Genomic DNA, 19,104 nt, shown 5'->3' with positions numbered 1-19,104 from the left:
CTGGGGTGGCCCTAGCCAGGCCAAGACTCAGGTTCAGTACTTATATATCACTTCCTCTCACACCATCTTGTCTAGCTCTCCCTTAGAACACAAATGCTCTTGGGGGAATTGATACCTTAAGCCAGTGGCAGTTAACACCTTTTTTTGGGAATTAGTTGGCAGCCAGTAGGGAGCAGGAGTGGGGCACAGCCTGGTGTGACAGGTGGGGGTCACTTAGAAGAAGGGGGCTTATCCAGCATCCCTCTCAGAGCTAAAGGACCAAAATGTGTGTCCGCCGAAACTTACAATGTGGTGCTGGGGCCCTGGGACATGAATGGTCTCCTTCAGGAAGGCTCGTGAGGGTGTGTCCCATACCTACATCTCAGTAGAGGAGGTACCAGGGCAGAGGACAGGGGCCTGGGGAGACCAGGAAGCCCTGGGTGTGAAAGCCGACTCTGCCATTCACCTGCTGAGTGGCCATAGTGGGTCAGTGGATCCATCACTCTCATTCTCTGTCTCTGTCTCTGTCTCTCTGCCTCCTATTACCTTTTATCAGATGCGTTCTCTGGACCAGGCACTGTGCCATGTTCTTTATGTTGATGATCTCATTGAACTTAACAACACAATGTCCCATGGCTGTGATCCTCCCACAGGATTCAGTCTAGTACAGTTTTGGTCCTTTGTGGTTGTGAAGAGGGCCAGCTTTGGAGTCAGACTCAGATTTGACTCCTGGCATTGTTATTGACCAGCTACGTGACCTTCGGGCAGGTAACTTGAACCTCACACTTCATCTGTAAAATGGAGATAATAATACCCACCTAAAGGGCTGCCATGAGAATTCAGTACAAATATACATGTTTATAAAAATATTGATAAATATTTATTTATTTATTTATTTATATTTATTTATGGATTGCCTAGCAAATTGCTTTGCATGTTAGTAGGCACCCAATAAATAGTCAATGTTGTAACATTCAAAGGAGGAGAAGGATGCATGGTAAAGGGGTCTTTTGTAGGCCAGGGCCAACTCTGGACATTTCTGGCAGAAAGCTCTGCCTTCCCAAGCCAGCCCCCCATGATGGTCTGAGTGTTAACCAGTGCTGTCTGGATTGTTTTCAGAGGCTCCATGAGGAGTTACCACTTAGCCTGGAGGAACTAGAGGATGTGTTTGATGCCCTGGATGCTGATGGCAATGGCTTTCTGACGCCAGAGGAGTTCACCACTGGATTTAGTAAGTTCTGATGGATGCTGGGGTCCCAGCTACCTAAAGCTATGTAAGGTGTGTGCCTCCTCCCCCACCACATCTGTGGGTCCATGTAACAGAAGCTTCCCTGTCCTCCTGAAGTTTCCAGCCTCTAGATTATTTGGTCTTCTTTTCTAGTGTCCATACCAGCTGTTCACACCACTGTTCTCTCAGTGTCCACTGCACTGTCCCTACAAGGGAATGCAAGGGAGCTTGGGCAGAAGGCTTGGCATAAGAGGGGAGCTGAGATGATATCTCCAGCCTCTCCTATCTCCTTTCCTTTCTGTGATACCAGTGCACAACAAAATGGGATGGCTGTGTGGTTCATTTCAACCTGGGTCTGGTTGAGTCTTCCAGGGTGAGGGGAACCAGCTATCAGAGGAATTTTTTTTTTTAATTTTTTTTTAATGTTTTATTTATTTCTAGGAGAGAGAGAGAGAGAGACAGCGTGAGCAGGGGAGGGTCAGAGAGAGAGAGAGTCACAGACTGAAACAAGCTCCAGGCTCTGAGCCGGCAGTCAGCACAGAGCCCGACGCGGGGCTCGAACCCACGAACCGCGAGACCATGACCCAAGCGAAAGTCGGACGCTCAACCGACTAAGCCACCCAGGCGCCCCTCAGAGGAATTTCTAGAGGGTTTGCATAGACCAGTCATTCTCAAAGTACCCAGGAGGAAGGAGAACAGAGACTCATGAACAAGATAAAGAAACCAGATATACCATCAGATCAGATACTGATCACGTATCTATCAGAGCAGGTACTGGTTGGCAGACAGGTTTTACCACATATCTGCCTCATACGAGGTGCCATATAGTTTGTTTAGAAGTATCTCAGGCCTTTCCTGACATCTAGGAGCTTAAAACTGCCTTGGGGGCATAAGACAGATTGCTGTATATTATAGACAGTATGAGTATGGAGAAAGTACACCCAAAATTGTTATGGTGCTTGTAAATGTGAAGCTCAGTGATGTCAGTAGGAGGAATGACTCGATGATAATAAGGAGCAGTCAGGCTGCTGGAGGTGGATGGAGGGGACGCTCTTGTTTAGAGAAGAACTCAACGAAGAGATGAGCTCTAAGCCAGACTTTAAAGATTCGAGGACCACAAAGGTGCCATAGTACTGTCATCCATTCTGCCTTTCCCAGGTTCTAGCATCTCTCTCAGGATCTCACAGGAGTGGGAGAGACCCCAAATCCTGGAAATGGTGTCCAAGAATGTTTGCTTTAGGTGGTGTCCCTTTCTTTTTCCTCAGAGGAGCCTCAAATGATTCCTGACAACTAAGAATGATAAGGTCTTCCTGGGTGCATACTGCCTAACCCACATCCTTGTGCTGTGTATCCTATAGGTCGCTTCTTCTTCAGCCTGAATAAGCCAGGTCAGGAAGATGCAGGTGAACAGGTGGAAAGGCTCCATGAAGAGAAGGTGTATCAGTCCCGAGGGGAAGAGCATGCGGGCAACATGGATGAAGATGAAGAGACCCAGTTCCAAACACTGATGGACAAACTTGGAGGCCAGAAGGTTTCCGAGGAGTAAGTGATGACAGTGATTTCGGGATGGAGCCCAGCCCAGGAGCAACCCCGTCACCTGCCCCATGCAACATTAAAGTTTGTTAAGCACTCAGCCAGGCTGCACGTGCTGGGCCACCAGCTAGGAGGCTTGCTCTGTGCGCCATGGGCCAGGGGCTCTGTCTCTGGTTTTTTACACTGTCTCATGGGAAACACACCTAGGCCCCTATTCTCCCACTCTCCTCACTTCTACCGTACTTTGTCAGCACGGTCCTTGGCTCCATGAAGAGAGCTGTGCAGCACAGGGCTGTGCCAGGCATGGCAGGTGTCTCTGTGCGTTTTGCTAAGGCTCTGGTCACCACCAGCTTGCCAGTATTTCCACCTCCCCTGAAGCCAACCCTGGGTCTCAAGGGCTTCGGGGCATCCCAGCCAGGCCCATGGTGCTATGCTCCTGGCAAAGTCCCTTACATGCAGGCATTTGCACACTGTACCCCTGACCAAGCCTAAGCTGTCAGGAAGCTGAGCCGGGAAATGAACCTGTTTTTACCAGCCCACTACTTGGATAATCAGTAGCTCGGCTGCAAATTTCAGATGGCTGGAACTTCAAATAAAACATAATCCCCCGTTTTTCCCCTAAAATGCATCTAAGCCCTGGCATTTAAAATGAATGAAATGAGATGAAGATAGGATAAAATAAAATAAAATAAGGTAAAGTAAAGTAAAGTAAAATGTGATGTAGCTGGTGGAAACCAATGGCCTGAAAAATGTAGAATCCCTTTTTCTCCCTTTTCCCATTGCATTTTGCCTTTCCGTTTCTGGGTCCCCTAGGTCTTGTGTTGGGTGTGTGTTCCAGGAGTGAAAATGGCCTCGTGATTGGAACTAATGTGTCCCAAGCTTAGGAGGAGAAGGAACTGGGGTTGAGAATGATAGAGAGGAAGCAGGAAAGGAGGGGGCTGCATATAATACACAAGCCAAGAAAAGGAGGAGGGGAGGGGGGTGGATGTGGGTGAGCTGAGGCACTGTCATGAAAGAGAGGCACCTCTCCACCCACCCATCTCTTCCAGGGCAGCCCCGTTCCTGACCAGGCTCTCAAAACAGGGTCCACCCGATGTTATTCTGAGGGCCCGTGTCAGAGGCCAGTGCAGAACTGAGCCAGCATGAGGCTCAAAGGCTATGAAATCTCAAAGTTTCAACAGTGGTTGCAGAAATTGACATGCAGAAGATGGTGGCCAGTACCTTCCGTCCCCATGGAAACTAAACAAAAGGCAGAAGCCTGGTGTTGCAGCATGAGGGGGATGTCAAGACCACGGGGCCCCAGATAAGGAAACAGGAGGCTGTGAAGACGTCAGAGGTCTTCCAAGATTTCACGCACCAGAATGGCTTGTGTGTTGCACTGGAAGCAGGCAGATGGGTCAGCTGGCCTCTCAGGATCCCTTCTAGCCCTGCACCCCTGCACCCTTCCACCAGGAGCAGAAGCAGTAGGCTGGACGTCTAGACTCCCAGCGTTTCACGGTTGTTCAATTGACTGAGTGATTTGGCAGTTTATGGGCCTTGGCTTATTTTTCATCAAGCATTGACAGATTTGTTGTTTCTCCAGAAATCTGGGGAGAGGTGATGTGGCCATGACTAAGTGGTTCAAAGAGTTTTGGAAGAGGATTGGGTGGATCTGCAAATCTTACTGGAGGCTCTAGCCGATTGGCTGTCCCAGCAGGAACCTGGCAGAGGTGAACAGGCAGACCAAGGCTAACGAGGCGGACCTTGATTTTGTAGTGCATTTACTTCAGGAGGGAAGCAGCCTGCCCCAATGATGGGAGGCCATCTGAATACGAGACCCTTGTATCTCTGAACCCCTGTACCATTGTATCTACAATACAGCAAAGTAAACAGCCACAGTGTGTTCCGTGTGGGGAGAACAGAACTCATTCTGGGAAACAGGGAGGCTGTACCATCCCTTTCCTCCTTTCCCGGATCACCTCATGTCATCTCAGGGCTGGGTTCTAACAGATAAGAAGTACTTATTGGGTGATGGGTGGATGACTGGGCCAGATGAGCTGGTGGACAGTAAAGGAAGGAAGGAGGGATGACGGATGGATGACCTGATAATTAGCCAGAACTAGAGGTGTGTTCACTTCTCAGTGGGCCACCCTTCGGCTGAGTGCAGAGAGTAATATCTGTGCCCCAGGCACATGGCTAACATGTCAAATGTCACTTGTTTTTTAAACATTAAAATTTTATTTAATGTTTATTTATTTTTGAGAGAGAGGTGTGACCAGGGGAGGGGCCGAGGGAGGGGAGGACACAGAATCTGAAGCAAGCTCCAGGCTCTGAGCTGTCAGCACAGAGCCCGATGCAGGGCTCGAACTCATGAACCATGAGATCGTGACCTGAATTGAAGTCAGACATTTAACCGATTGAGCCACCCAGGTGCCCCTCCAATGTCACTTCTGAGGAAGGTTTCTCAAATATAGCACTTGTTACACAGAACAAAGGATGTTATTCTTTATATGGAGGGTTCCTGGTTGTAGCTCCCCTTGGATCACAGTGGTTTTAGAATTTAATGGGTTACAGGTCGCACTGCCATTCTGGCTCAGTTTGATGGCTGGCTGTTTCTCCGGAACAGGAGAGCATGGTCTGCAGTGTGTGCCACCGCCTCCTTCCTCCTGTCACTGATCAGTGTGGCCCTGTGTTGCTCTCCAGGGCACACCTGCCCAGTATGCCTGTTAGCCAGGGGCAGTGGGGGTGGCTCTGGACATGTAACCGTGTCTTTGTCTCTCTGCCTGTGTCCCTGTTGACTTTCTATTTGTCTTTCCCCTGTGTGCACACACATCTTGCAAATTTGCGCCTTCCCTTCCTTTCTCCTGTCACTCATTCCTGGTGCCACCAGGCCCCAGTGGGGTGCTGCGTATTCTCTTCCATTCCCCACAGTGACAATTGCTTTCTGCCATCCATCAGATGACATGTCTTTACCTCTCAGCTGTGAGGACTGTCCTTCCTGGGGCGACAGGCTCTCTCCTTTAGCTCCATGGCATTTGTCCTCACATGCACCAGACTCCTGTCCTCCCTCCACTTCCTGACATTCTGAGATGCTCCCAGCACGTGGCCTTGCATGCTCAGCACCACCAGCCCCTGGGGAAAACCAGAGCATGGACGCAGTGGGGGGTGTGGTTAAGGAGGTGAGGACAGAAGCCAGACAGCCCCAAGTTTGACTCTTTACTCTGTCATTTACCAGCTGAATGATGTGAGAGAGCTCACCTCCCCCTCTTCTGGGGGTAGTAGAGCACCAGCCTCGTAGGTTATTGGGAGGGTCAAATAGGCCGGTAAGTGTAGAGTACCTAGCATACAGGAGGCACTCAATATGTGCTAGCCACTACCGTCATGATCATGACAGCGGTGTTCTGGCTGTCAGTGTCCTCTCTGGGAAGCTCAGTGTTCACACACTCTGACATCAGTGTCCCCCTGCCTCTTGTAGTGAAAGCGATATCAAGCAAGTCTGGCTGCAGCTGAAGAAGGATGAGCCTCACTTACTGTCCAGCTTCGAGGACTTCCTGACCAGGACCTTCTCTCAGCTCCAGGAAGCTCATGAGGAGAAGAATGAACTGGAGTGCGCCCTGAAAAAGTGGGTACCCAGACTCAGCCGTTCTCTGTACCTGTGTGTGACAAACAGAAGCACAAAGTGCACTTTCTCATATTCCGTGAAGCCTGCTTGTTGCTGGCTGCCAGAGCGGGGTCTGGGCCCTATGGCGGTCATGATACATAGATAAGGTCAAGCCCTTGCTCACTTTTATCAGGCACTCAACATATGCTAGACACTATTTTAAGTATACACACTATCTCCCTTGAATGATTCACTGTATTTTTTAAAGCTCATTTATTTGTTTTGACAGAGAGAGAGCATAAGCCAGTAGGGGAAGGGCAGAGAGAGAGGGAGAGAAAATCCCAAGCAGGCTCTTCTCTGTCAGCACAGAGCCCCACGCAGGGCCTGATCCCACAAACTGTGACATCATGACCTGAGACGAAATCAAGAGTCAGATCGTTAACTCATTGAGCCACCCAGGTGCCCCCTGGACTATTCACTGTTACACTTTACAGAGAAGGAAATCGAGGTCCTGAAAGGCGAATGACATGTCCCAGGACATACAGCTTGTAAGTAACAGGGCCAGCATTCAGAGTGAGATGGCCTGGCTCCCACAGCCCGGGCCTGTCCCCCAGCTCTGGACCAGCCCTTGGTCCCGCTGAGTACCCTCCGGATCACTGTCCGGAGCATCACACCTTCACATCCCGCCTGCCACCTCCTGGCCACTGGGGCCTCTGCAGCAACTAGTGGTTTCTAGCCCCGCCCCCCCCCCCTTTGCTTGGAGGAAGCAACCCAGCAAGATGAGCTCTGAACCTGAAGCCAACCTGAGTCAGCCTTGTGCTACAGCCGTGGGGCCACATAGATGCTCGTCCACCTGTGGGAACGGTGTGCCATTGGGCTACCGTGCTTGTCCATACTCATCAAGCGTGCGCTACAGCAGTGAGCTCACATTTTGTGAAGCCTGGCGTAACCAGGAATGGTTCCTAATCCTGAAAGCGTGGCCGAAGCACAAGGCTGGATTTGGGCAGCACTGAAGTGGTCCTCCCGGTAACACCGCCACAGGCTCTTGTCCCTGCCCAGAAACTGCTCCTATTGTATGGGCGTCCTCAACAGTCCTAACACAGACCACACCCCCCTCCTTGTGAAGCACCTGGTGCCCAGCATCACGCCCTGGGGGCAGGGCTTCAGGGTCTATGCTGACCAGCCTTGGGGAAAGCAGGGAGCCCCTGATTTAGAAAGAGACCACCACATGTCTATGCATTACTGTGTAGGTCAGTTAGCTGTCCACCATGGCCCTGAACTCCTTTGCATCTTGTGCCTTCCCCAGATCAACTCTAAAAATTACTTGTTGGGGTCCATCGGGTATACGCAGGTCTGGAAAAAAAGACCCTTAAAGAGCCTTAGTTATGAAAAAATTGTGGCCAAGTAGTGCTGGGGAAAAAAGCACAGTTTGGCTGGAGGAGTGTCATGAATGTTCTAGGCAGAGGCCCCCCAAGGCTCAGAGAAAGGGTTGAGAGTATACTTTTATACAGTTTTTAGCTGATTAAGCTATGACTCAGGCAGATCTGAGTGTGCATCTTGCTCTGCCCCTTACTAGCTGTTTGACTCAGGCTAAGTTGCTTAACTTCTCTGAGTCTCAGCTTCCTTATGTGTAAGATAGGGATGATAATGAAATACTGGCACATAGTAAGTGCTCAAAGCATGTTAGAATAATACTTATTATTTTAAATATGTATGTTCGTCAATCTTAGAGGATTTGCCTGGTTAACGTGGAGACTTTGAGCCTTGATATAATCAGTGGTGAGGTTTGAAGATCCCTTTATCCTTCCAGACAACATGGTGTACAGCCAGTAACATTGGCATCACCTGGAACTTTCTTAGGGCTACAGAATCTCCGGCCTCACCCCAACCCTACTGAATCTGCGTTGTAATAAGATACCTAGATGCTTTGTGTGTGGATTTGAGAAGTGGGGAGCTGGGAACCAGGAGGTCTGGATTTAAGTCTCGTGTGGCTCCCCAACCAGCTAGCTATGTGACCTTGCTCAAGTCTTTTGGTCTCTCTGAGCCTTGGTTTTCTCACCAGTGAAATGAGAGGCTTTAGTAGTTCCTGACCCTCCCTGCAACCCCACTTTCCTCTGACCCCAGTGTTGATCACCCTGAGGAGCCACAGAGAAAAGTCAGGTGGCGCCTCCCAGAGAGGAGGGTGCTCTTTTCTCTAAAGAAGGTGAGAGGAGTCACAGCCTGAATGGGCCTGCAGTGACCCAGCTCATGGCCTTGACTCTTTGCTGTAGTATGCTTCTCTGCTGGCCTGCACTCCCATAGGGAGAGGCCAGCGCTCTTGACTTGTTTCAGAGCTGGTTAGCCTTCACATTCATCTTAAAGTGACCTTGTTTAGTGCTTTTGTCCTAATTTAATGACTATTAAAAACTTCTTGAGATGAAAGCCAAGGTCACTCTTGGCTGCATGTGCAAAACTAGCTCAGCCAAAGGTTCCAGTCGATTATCGCTGCCAGGTGCACCTGCCCTGGGTCGGCCAATGGATGCCAGCTCCTGGCTGGGGAGCTGTGGTAGGATTGGGGGTCCCTAGAGCTCCCTGGCCAGTCCCACCCAAAGGGTGTTCTTTGGTTTGGGTGCAGAACCAGAGCCTTGCAGGCTGTAGTGAGCAGAGTACTAAAATAGCTCAGGGAAAACCCATGCTGTTGCCCCGGCACTGCCATTGACCAGCTTGTGACCTCGGGCAACTTGCTTTACCTCTCTGTGTGTTGGTGTCCTCCCTGGTGACATGAGAAAATGGGTGTACTGTTTTTCCACACTTTTTGTGATTTGTGAGCCACCAGAAGAAATGCATTTGACTTTGCAACTCGCATGCACTTCAATGTATGGGTAACTGAACATTTCCTGAAACAGAGCTCACACTTACTACATGTGATGTACTCTGATGTCCTCTATTAGAGCCTCTTGTATTCTCTTGTCTTCTGTTAAAGAAACCAAAAAGGTTGGTCCCATCGTGCTTCTGGGTTGTGATGGAACCAGATGATCTATACGGACTCTTGCAACTCAGCAGTCAAAGAGGAAACAGGAAGTCCCAATAACGTATAGACTATTTAAATGGGAGGCTTGACGAATAGCCCAGGGTAAGGTTAAGTGACTCTGAGACATCTTTGAGGAGATGAGTTTAGAGGTTTGGGGTCTGTGTGTGAGAGTGGCACGTCCAGGCATCATTGAGGGGGTAGAATGGAAGCTCTTGGAATGGCTTGATTCAGGTTGGATCCTAGGGGATCCTGAGAACTGTCTGAACTCCTCCCAGCCTCCTCCATGTCTGGTTTTTCAGTGCAGGGAATAACATGTCGACTCCACCTGGCCAACAAGTGCCTGTCCCAGACATGGCTCCAGTCATCGCCACAGTGCATCCAGCCCAGGTTAGGCACCCGGCACACAGGGCTCTCTTCCTCGTAGCTCGCCTGTGACAAGCACTTACTCTGTGCCAGGTTCTGAGTTAGGCAAATAGAACACAGAGTCCTCATCTTTGAGGAGTTTATGATCACACTGAGAGGGTCAAGCATATACGCATAAGAATTCTGCCACAAATCCAACCAGAGAATTCTTGTACCGTTGAAACGCTAGACAGCGTTGACATAGGCAGCAGAGGCTTCTTGCTTCCTCCTCTTGTTCCAAACCACACACCTTGTTTCTCTTTTCTATGGACCCCAGAGAACATGGGACTGACTAGTGTGTGTGTGTGGAGGGGGGAGGGGGTCCTGTTCCAGCTCCCCAGGCTGGGTCAGGTCCCTCAGAGATTCAGTTCTGCTGCAGTGAGTGAAGCAGGTCCACTCTGGCTTCTGTGAAAGAGGGCTATGCAGCTGGCCTGAGCGCCTAGGAAAGCTCCCAAGAGCTGGTGTCTGGAGACCAGGGGCCCTCTTTACCTCACTGCCCTGGATTGTTTCTTCAACCTGCGTATTGGAAATAGGGGAAAAAGGCAAGTCTGGGAGTACTCCGTCTCCCACCCCCTTGTCCCTAGGGGTGGAGTTTGAGTCAGAATCTTTGGTACAGTGTTCACCTCGGTTGCATGTCCACTGGGAAGTAGCCACAGCCCAGGGGGCAAGCAGGGGACAAGGTTAAATGCAAGAAGCTGGGGCCAAAGCCCAGTTCTCCTGTTGAGCTTCAGAACCTACAGGAGCCTCCATGTCTCTCCCAGGAAGTGGAGGCCACACTGTAACAGAGTCGCGGTCCTTGGGTCCACTGTGGAGAAGAAGTTCAGAGAACTTCATGTTTAGCGTGATTAATACAGTTTAGACTTAGAAAGAGCTTCTGGCTATTGGAATTTGACATCCTTTGCCATGGAAAACATCTCCCCAATCACCTTTTCCTGGGGGAAAAAAAGGCTGTCTAAAGGCAGCAGTAGATTCTTTTTTTTTCCACCTTTTTAAAATGTTTATTCATTATTTTTTAAATAGTTTATTGTCAAGTTGGTTTCCATATAACACCCAGTGCTCATCCCCACAAGTGCCCTCCTCCATGCCCATCACCCACCTACTCCTCCCCCCCCACCCATCTGTCCTCAGTTTGTTCTCGGCATTCAAGAGTCTCTCATGGTTTGCCTCCCTCCCTCTTCCCCCCGTTTTCCCCCTTCTTCTCCCCCACAGTCCTCCATTAAGTTCCTCCTAATCCTCCTATACATGCAAACATATGATAGCTGTCCTTCTCTGCCTGACTTATTTCACTCAGCATAACACCCTCAAGGTCCATCCATGTTGCTACACATGGCCAGATTTCATTCTTCCTCATTGCCATGTAGTATTCCATCGTATAGATAAACCACATCTTCTTGATCCATTCGTCCATTGATGGACACGTAGGCTCTTTCCATGTTTTGGCTATTGTTGAGAGTGCTGCTATGAACATTGGGGTACATGTGCCCCTATGCGTCAGCACTCCTGTATCCCTTGGGTAAATTCCTAGTGGTGCTATTGCTGGGTCATAGGGGAGTTCTCTTGTTCATTATTTGAGGAACCTCCACACTGTTTTCCAGAGGGGCTGCACCAGTTTACATTCCCACCAACAGTGTAGGAGGGTGCCCATTTCTTCACATCCTTGCCAGCATCTAGAGTCCTCTGATTTGCTCTTTTTAGCCACTCTGACTGGCGTGAGGTGGTATCTCAGTATGATTTTGATTTGTATTTCCCTGACGAGGAAAGATGCTGAGCATCGTTTCATGTGTCTGTTGGCCATCTGGATGTCCTCTTTGGAGAAGTGTCTGTTCATGTCTTCTGCCCATTTCTTCACTGGATTGTTGGTTTTTCGGGTGTGGAGTTTGGTGAGTTCCTTATAGATTTTGGATATTAACCCTTTATCTAATATGTCATTTGCAACTATCTTTTCCCATTCTGTCAGTTGCCTATTAGTTTTATGGATTGCTTCTTTTGCAGTGCAGAAGCTTTTAATCTTGATGAGGTCCCAATAGTTAATTTTTGCTCTTGATTCCCTTGCTTTTGGGGATGTGTCAAGTAAGAAATTGCTGCAGCTGAGGTCAAGGAGGTTGTTTCCTGCTTTCTCCTCTAGGGCTTTGATGGTTTTCTGTCTCACATTCAGGTCCTTTATCCATTTTGACTTTATTTTTGTGTATGGTGTGAGAAAATGGTCTAGTTTCATTCTTCTGCATGTTGCTGTCCAGTTCTCCTGGCACCATCGGTTAAAGAGGCTGTCTTTTTTCCATTGGATACTCTTTCCTGCTTTGCCAAAGATTAGTTGGCTGTATACTTTTGGGTCCACTTCTGAGTTCTCAGTTCTATTCCATTGGTCTCTGTGTCTGTTTTTGTGCCAATACCATACTGTCTTGATGATTGCAGCTTTGTAGTAGAGGCTAAAGTCTGGGATGGTGATGCGTCCCGTTTTGGTTTTCTTCTTCAATATTACTTTGGCTATTCAGAGTCTTATGTAGTTCCATACAAATTTTAGGATAGTTTGTTCTAGTTTTGAGAAGTGTGCTGGTGCAATTTCGATCGGGATTGCATTGAATGTGTAAATTGCTTTGGGTAGCAATGACATTTTAACTATATTTATTCTTTCAATCCATGAGCACAGAACGTTTTTCCATTTCTTTGTGTCTTCTTCAATTTCCTTCATAAGTTTTCTATAGTTTTCATCATACAGATCTCTTGTATCCTTGGTTAGGTTTATTCCTAGGTATTTTATAGTTTTTTGTGCAATTGTGAATGGGATCAGTTTCTTGATTTCTCTTTCTGTTGCTTCATTGTTGGTGTATAAAAATGCAACCGATTTCCATACATTGATTTTGTATCCTGCAATTTTGCTGAATTCTTGGATCAGCTCTAGTAGGCTTCTGGTGGAGTCTGCCGGGTTTTCTCTTTAGAGTATGATGTTGTCTGCGAAAAGTGAAAGTTTGACCTCTTCTTTGCCAATTCTGATGCCTTTGATTTCCTTTTGTTGTCTGATGGCTGATGCTAGGACTTCCAGCACTATGTTAAACAACAGTGGTGAGAGTGGACATCCCTGTCGTGTTCCTGATCTCAGGGGGAAAGCTCTCAGCTTTCCCCCATTGAGGATGATGTTAGCTGAGGGCTTCTCATAGATGGCTTCTCGAGGGTCTTTATTAAGAAGGGATGCTGTATTTTGTCAAGTGCTTTTTCTGCATCTATCGACAGGATCATATGATTTTTATCTTTTCTTTTGTTGATGTGATGTATCACATTGATTGATTTGCGAATATTGAGCCAGCCCTGTAACCCAGGGATGAATCCCACGTGATCTTGGTGGATAATTCTTTTTATGTGCTGTTGAATTCGATTTACAAGTATCTTGTTGAGGACTTTTGCATCTGTATTCATCAGGGATATTGGTCTGTAGTTCTCTTTTTTTGCTGGGTTTCTGTCTGGCTTGGGAATCAAAGTGATGCTGGCTTCATAAAATGAGTCTGGAAGTTTTCCCTTGATTTCTATTTTTTGGAATAGCTTGAGAAGAATGCGTATTAACTTTGATTTAAATGTCTGGTAGAATTCCCCAGGGAAGCCATCTGGCCCAGGGCTCTTATTTGTTGGGAGATTTTTGATAACTGATTCGATTTCCTCACTTCTTATGGGTCTGTTCAGGTTTTCTATCTCTTCCTGTGTGAATTTTGGTAGTGAGTGTGTGTTTAGGAATTTGTCCATTTCTTCTAAGTTGTCCAGTTTGTTGGCATATTGTTTTTCATAGTATTCCCTGATAATTGCTTGTATTTCTGAGAGGTTGGTTGTAATCAGTCCATTTTCATTCATGAGTTTTGTCTATTTGAGTGGTCTCTCTTTTCTTTTTGAGAAGCCTGGCTAGAGGTTTGTCAATTTTGTTTATTTTTTCAAAAAACCAACTCCTGGTTTCATTGATCTGTTCAACTGTTTCTTGGGTTTCTATATTGTTTATTTCTGCCCTGATTTTTATTATTTCTCTTCTTCTACTAGGTTTGGGGTGCTCTTGTTGCTCTCGCTCTAGTTGCTTTAGGTGCGCTGTTAGATTTTGCACTTGCACTTTTTGTAATTTCTTGAAATAGGCCTGGAGTGCAAGGTACTTTCCTCTTAGGACTGCTTTCGCCGCATCCCATAGAGTTTGGATTGTTGTATTTTCATTTTCATTTGTTTCCATATATTTTTTAGTTTCTTCTCTAATTGCCTGATTGGCCCACTCGTTCTTTAGTAGGGTGTTCTTTAACCTCCATGTTTTTGGAGGTTTTCCAGACTTTTTCCTGTGATTGATTTCGAGTTTCATAGCATTGTGATCTAAAAGTGTGCATGGTATGATCTCAATTCCTTTATATTTATTGAGGCTGCTTTATGTCCCAGTATGTGATCTATCTTGGAGAATGTGCCATGGGCACTTGAGACGAAAGTGAATTCCATAGCCTCAGGATGTACAATTCTAAATATATCTGTCAAATCCATCTGGTCCAATGTGTCATTTAAGTCCTTTGTGTCTTTATTGATTTTCTGTCTAGTTGATCTGTCCATTGCTGTAAGTGGAGTATTAAAGTCCCCTGCTATTAGCACGTTCTTATTGATAAGAGTGTTTCTGCTTGTGATTAATTGTTTTATGTATTTAGGTGCTCCCATACTTGGTGTGTAGACATTTATAGTTGTTAGCTCTTCCTGGTGGATAGATCCTCTAATTGTTATATAATGCCCCTCTTCATCCCTTGTTACTGTCTTTACTTTAAAGCCCAGTTTGTCTGATATAAGTATAGCTACTCCAGCTTTTTTTTTTACTTCCAGTAGCATGATCGATATTTCTCCATCCCCTTACTTTCAATCTGAAGGTGTCTTCCAGTCTAAAATTAGTTTCTTGTAGACAACAAATTGATGGATTTTGTTTTTTAATCCATTCTGCTACCATATGTCTTTTGATTGGGGCATTTAGTCCGTTTACATTCAGTGTTATTATTGAAAAATATGGGTTTTGAGTCATCGTGTCCTTTGTGGGATTTATGCTTGTGGTGGTGTCTCTGATATCTTGTGTTCCTTAAACATTTCCCTCAGAGGGTCTTCCTCAGGATTTCTTGTAAGACTAGTTTAGTGGTGATTAATTCTTTCAATTTTTGTTTATTTGGAAAGACTTTTATTTCTCCTTTTATTCTGAATGACAGGCTTGCTGGATAGAGGATTCTTGGCTGCATATTTTTTCTGTTCATCACATTGAAGATTTCCTGCCATTCCTTTCTGGCCTGCCAAGTTTCAGTAGATAGGCCTGTCACCACTCTGATAGGTTTCCTTTTGTGTGTTTGGGCGCTTTTATCCCTAGCTGCTTTCAGAATTCTCTCTTTGTCCTTGTATTTTGCCAGTTTCACTGTGATATGTTGTGCAGAAGATCGATTCAAGTTACGTCTGAGGGGAGTTCTCTGTGCCTCTTGGATTTCAACGTCTGTTTCCTTCCCCAGATTGGGGAAGTTCTCTGCTATAATTTAAGGACTCCTTCAACGCCTTTCCCTCTCTCTTCTCTTCTGAAATTTTTATGATACGGATATTATTCCATTTGATTGTATCGCTGAGCTCTCGAACTTTCCTTTTGTGTTCCTGTATCAGTTTATCTCTCTTTTTCTCTTCTTCTTCTTTTTCTATAATTGTGTCTTCTAAATCACTTATTCTCCTTTCTGCTTCTTTATTCCATGCATTGGATTCCTCCATTTTATTTTGCATCTCATTTATAGCATTTTTTAATTCATCACAACCATTTTTAAGCTCCATGGTCTTTGTAGCAATAGTTTCTTTGATGTCTTCATGCCTTTTTGAAGCCCAGCGATTAATTTTATGACTATTTTTCTAAATTCTTGTTCAGTTATTTTGCTTATATCTGTTTTGAGCAATTCTTTAGCTGTCAATTCTTCCTGGAATTTCCTTGGAGGAGAGCTCTTTCGTTTCGTCATTTTTGTTAGCTTTCTATCTCTTGTTAGTTTTAAAAGCTTGTTATGCACTTTGCACCTGTGAGTGCTGCTGTACCAAAGAAGGCTCTTTGACTGTCCAGGGCCTGTCTGTTCACAAAGTGTTCTTTGAATGGTATCTCTCGGTCTCTCTTGGTGAGACCTTGGTTATTTTATTTTCCTACTTGTAGTGGTATTTGGGCCTCTCCACCATGTGTACTTTGGCTTGTTTCTTGAGGTAGCCGTGGAAAAGAAAACAGACAGACAAACACAGAGGGAAGAAAGGCACACAAGCGCACAGACAAATCCAACAAATATGCAAACTGAAAGGGAAAACAAAAAAGAAAAGAGAAAAGAGGAAGGAGGGAAGTGAATAATAAGAAATAAACACACATAAAAAAGAAAAAAGAAGAAAAGAAGAGGAAAAAAGAAGAAGCCCAATAGACAAAGAACAGTCTAAAACATGTAACCAGATTTCTCAGCTACAAATAAATAGCCGGATGTATGCAGTGCTGGTGGAAGAGCATAGAGAAAGAGAGAAATGACAGGGTGGCAATGAAGCAAAATTGGAAATGAAATGAGCAGGCAGAAGGAATAAGAAGCTTTTTTCAAAGAGTGAAAGAGTGTAATATGGTTGGAGAAGAGGCAAAAGAAATGAAGATGATGTTATCCAGAGAAACTATATAGTCTGGTTATTCCAGAGAGAAAGAGATCAAAACGTAGGTAGGTGTAAAATTTACATCTAGAGAATGGATTAAATGTGACTGTTTAAGCAAGCCAGTGACCAGAATTAATCAGGGCAGTGCATCCATGTTGGTCTTGCCCTGGCTCCGGTAAAAAAATAAATAAATAAATAAAAAAGTAAAAAGGAGGACAGCTCTCTAGTGGGGATGGGCGTGGTTTGGTCCAGTGTGTCCAGTGGGAGTCCTGCCTTGGCGGTTGTGGGGAGAAGAGTAGCGGCGCCCCTGTCCCTTCTTGAACCAAGTGGTGCATCTCACTTTTTTGGGTGTGTAAACTCCCTGTGCCGGGGATGTAGCCAAGGTGGGCTGTGCTCTCTATCCTAAGCCAGGCCTCGTTTCCAGATCTCAGTCCGCGTGCCCCATTGAAATTGCCCGAAATATAAACTCACAGGTGAGCCCCTCAGAACAGTTTCAAGCCTCTCGCCTTCCCCCTGGGGATCGAGCCAGAAGACCCTGCTCCCGTCTCCTCCAGGTCGGGCTGGCGAGCGAGGAGCAGTTTCACCCAGGGTCGCCTGGGACCAGTGCGTCCCGCCTACCGTCAGCTGGACAACAGTAAATCGGGTCCCTCTGTGTCCCGTCGCCAGAAATATAAACTCGCGGACAAATCTCTCAGAACAGATACAAGCCTTTCGCCTACCCCCTAGGGATCCAGCCAAGCCAGAAGCACAAAGGCGCGGCTGCCGCAGGTCCCCTCCACTTTGAGCTGGCTAGCGGGGAGCAGTTTCCCCCGGGGGGTCGCCTGGGACAAGTGTGTCCTGCCTAGGGTCAGCTGGAGAGCAGAAAACCGGATCCCTCTGTGTCATGAGCGGAGGTTTTTCTCTTCTCCAGCTACAGAGACAGTGTCTTGAGCAGTTTCAGCCACTCTTCCCCCCCCTCCCCCAGACTCACTGCGGCTCCCCACAGAGGGGAATCCCCCCTCCCTCTGTGTCTCCGGTCCCGGCCCGATTTTGTCTTCCCCAGTTCACACTCACGCTCTAAGGTTTCCTCAGCTGACTCTGTATCCTTTTCCTCCCAAACTCCTGGATTCTGTAAGGGTTCCTATAGCTTCAGGCCTTCTCCGTGTGAGAGATGGGGGCGAGTGAAATGTACGGAGCTCCCTACTTCTCCGCCATCTTGCCTCCCCTCTGGCAGCAATAGATTCAGACCCTTTGCCAGAATCACTAGTGGATGCTAACGCCCCACCCCAGGAAAGTCCAGTTCACTTGATCTGGTCTAGGGACGTGAAGTCTGCATTTATAAAGTATCCTTAGGGTTTCTGACGTTTGACCAGAGCTCGAATCTGCTGGATGCAGGGACCTGGTTAGTCCCTTATCACGATTTAATGTTTTATTTATTTCTAGGAGAGAGAGAGAGAGAAACAGCGTGAGCAGGGGAGGGTCAGAGAGAGAGGGAGTCACAGACTGAAACAGGCTCCAGGCTCTGAGCTGGCAGTCAGCACAGAGCCTGATGCGGGGCTCGAACCCACAAACCGCGAGATCATGACCTAAGCGAAAGTCGGACGCTTAACCGACTAAGCCACCCAGGCACCCCCCTTATCACGATTTAATCCTGAGGCTGGTATAAGGATGAATTAGGTGGTGTCTGGAGAGCGCTTTCAGCTCTTGGAAGAAAAGTGCTTTCTAGATCAAAGCCAAGCTGTAGGCTGTGCTCTGCCTGCTCAGTCGTCTGCAGCTCAGTAGCCTGGGAAGGCCACCCAGGCTGCCTGTTTCACATCACTGTTGGACCACACTTCGCTTTGGCAAACTCAGCAACATCTGCTAGGGTCACATTGGAATCAGTTCCTCATGTGTACAGTCCTTCTCATCCAACTGAGTCAGGCCTTATGCAGTTTCTTGAGGGTATGGGGGCCCTTAAGTTACAGCCCCTGCCCAGCCACTCTCCAGGTGCTTTCTGTCCAGAGTGATTTCCCTGGGCTCTGGGATGGTGTCCAGACCAGGAGAGAATGTGTCTTACAGCCTGACAGGCAGCCTTGGCTATGATACCTGCTGCCCTGACATACGCCTGAGAATTGGAATTCTGTACTATGAAGCTTCAGGGACATGAAAGTCTCTGGGGGGCTGGGGAGTCATAGTTTCCTCGGCCTTGCCTCCAGATAGAGCAGCAAATAACGCATCATATATATGGCAGGTGGCCCTTACATTCCACCTGTGAAGGACCTTATCTGTGTGGTTTTCCAATGGTAGCTTGCTTTGGAATCACCAGAGGCTCTTGGTTAAGAGGTAGATCCTTAGGTCTCTCCCCTAGAAAGTTTAAATCAGTACATCTTGGGGAGGGAGCCCAAGAATGTGGATCTTAGCACACATCCCAGTGGTTTTGACGCAGGGAGGCCACACACCACACTTTGAAAAAAATGCTGCTCTAGCCTCTACATTTTTCCAAAATGTATTGGTCTGCAAAAGGTATGCTCTAGTGTGCCCTTCCAGTCTGGAATTTTAGTCTCTTAGGGTGAAGATAAGAAGTGTTTGGTGAGGGCTATAGGTAATGATGCTATGGCTTCTGTTTTTTATTGGTGTATTATTATCTGAGGCAGAAGCACATTGTTATCTGAGAGCAAATTGAAAGGTGAGGACTGTTAGTGCTCTGTGCACAACCTAGGTGTGATTTGTAAATCTGACTAATGAAGAATGGGTTGCTTTATAGTATGGGATAAAGCTACAAAGTTGGTTTAT

General features: G+C 46.9%; 1 protein-coding gene across 1 annotated transcript in view; it reads left to right on the top strand.

Moving 5' to 3' along the window:
- CRACR2A (calcium release activated channel regulator 2A) overlaps positions 1 to 19,104 on the top strand; it is a 113,217-nt gene that overhangs the window by 40,428 nt on the left and 53,685 nt on the right. The window contains exons 3-5 of the mRNA XM_039236358.1: positions 1,099 to 1,210; positions 2,566 to 2,749; positions 6,195 to 6,341. Coding sequence (XP_039092289.1) covers positions 1,099 to 1,210; positions 2,566 to 2,749; positions 6,195 to 6,341 — 443 coding nt within the window. The remainder of the gene's footprint in view (positions 1 to 1,098; positions 1,211 to 2,565; positions 2,750 to 6,194; positions 6,342 to 19,104) is intronic.

Source organism: Hyaena hyaena, unplaced genomic scaffold (genome assembly GCF_003009895.1).
Source record: "Hyaena hyaena isolate Hyena2069 unplaced genomic scaffold, ASM300989v1 scaffold_108, whole genome shotgun sequence".
NCBI classification, from domain to species: Eukaryota; Metazoa; Chordata; class Mammalia; order Carnivora; family Hyaenidae; genus Hyaena; species Hyaena hyaena.
Note: the sequence above shows the minus strand (reverse complement) of the source record. Positions and strands in the feature narration are given on the sequence as shown.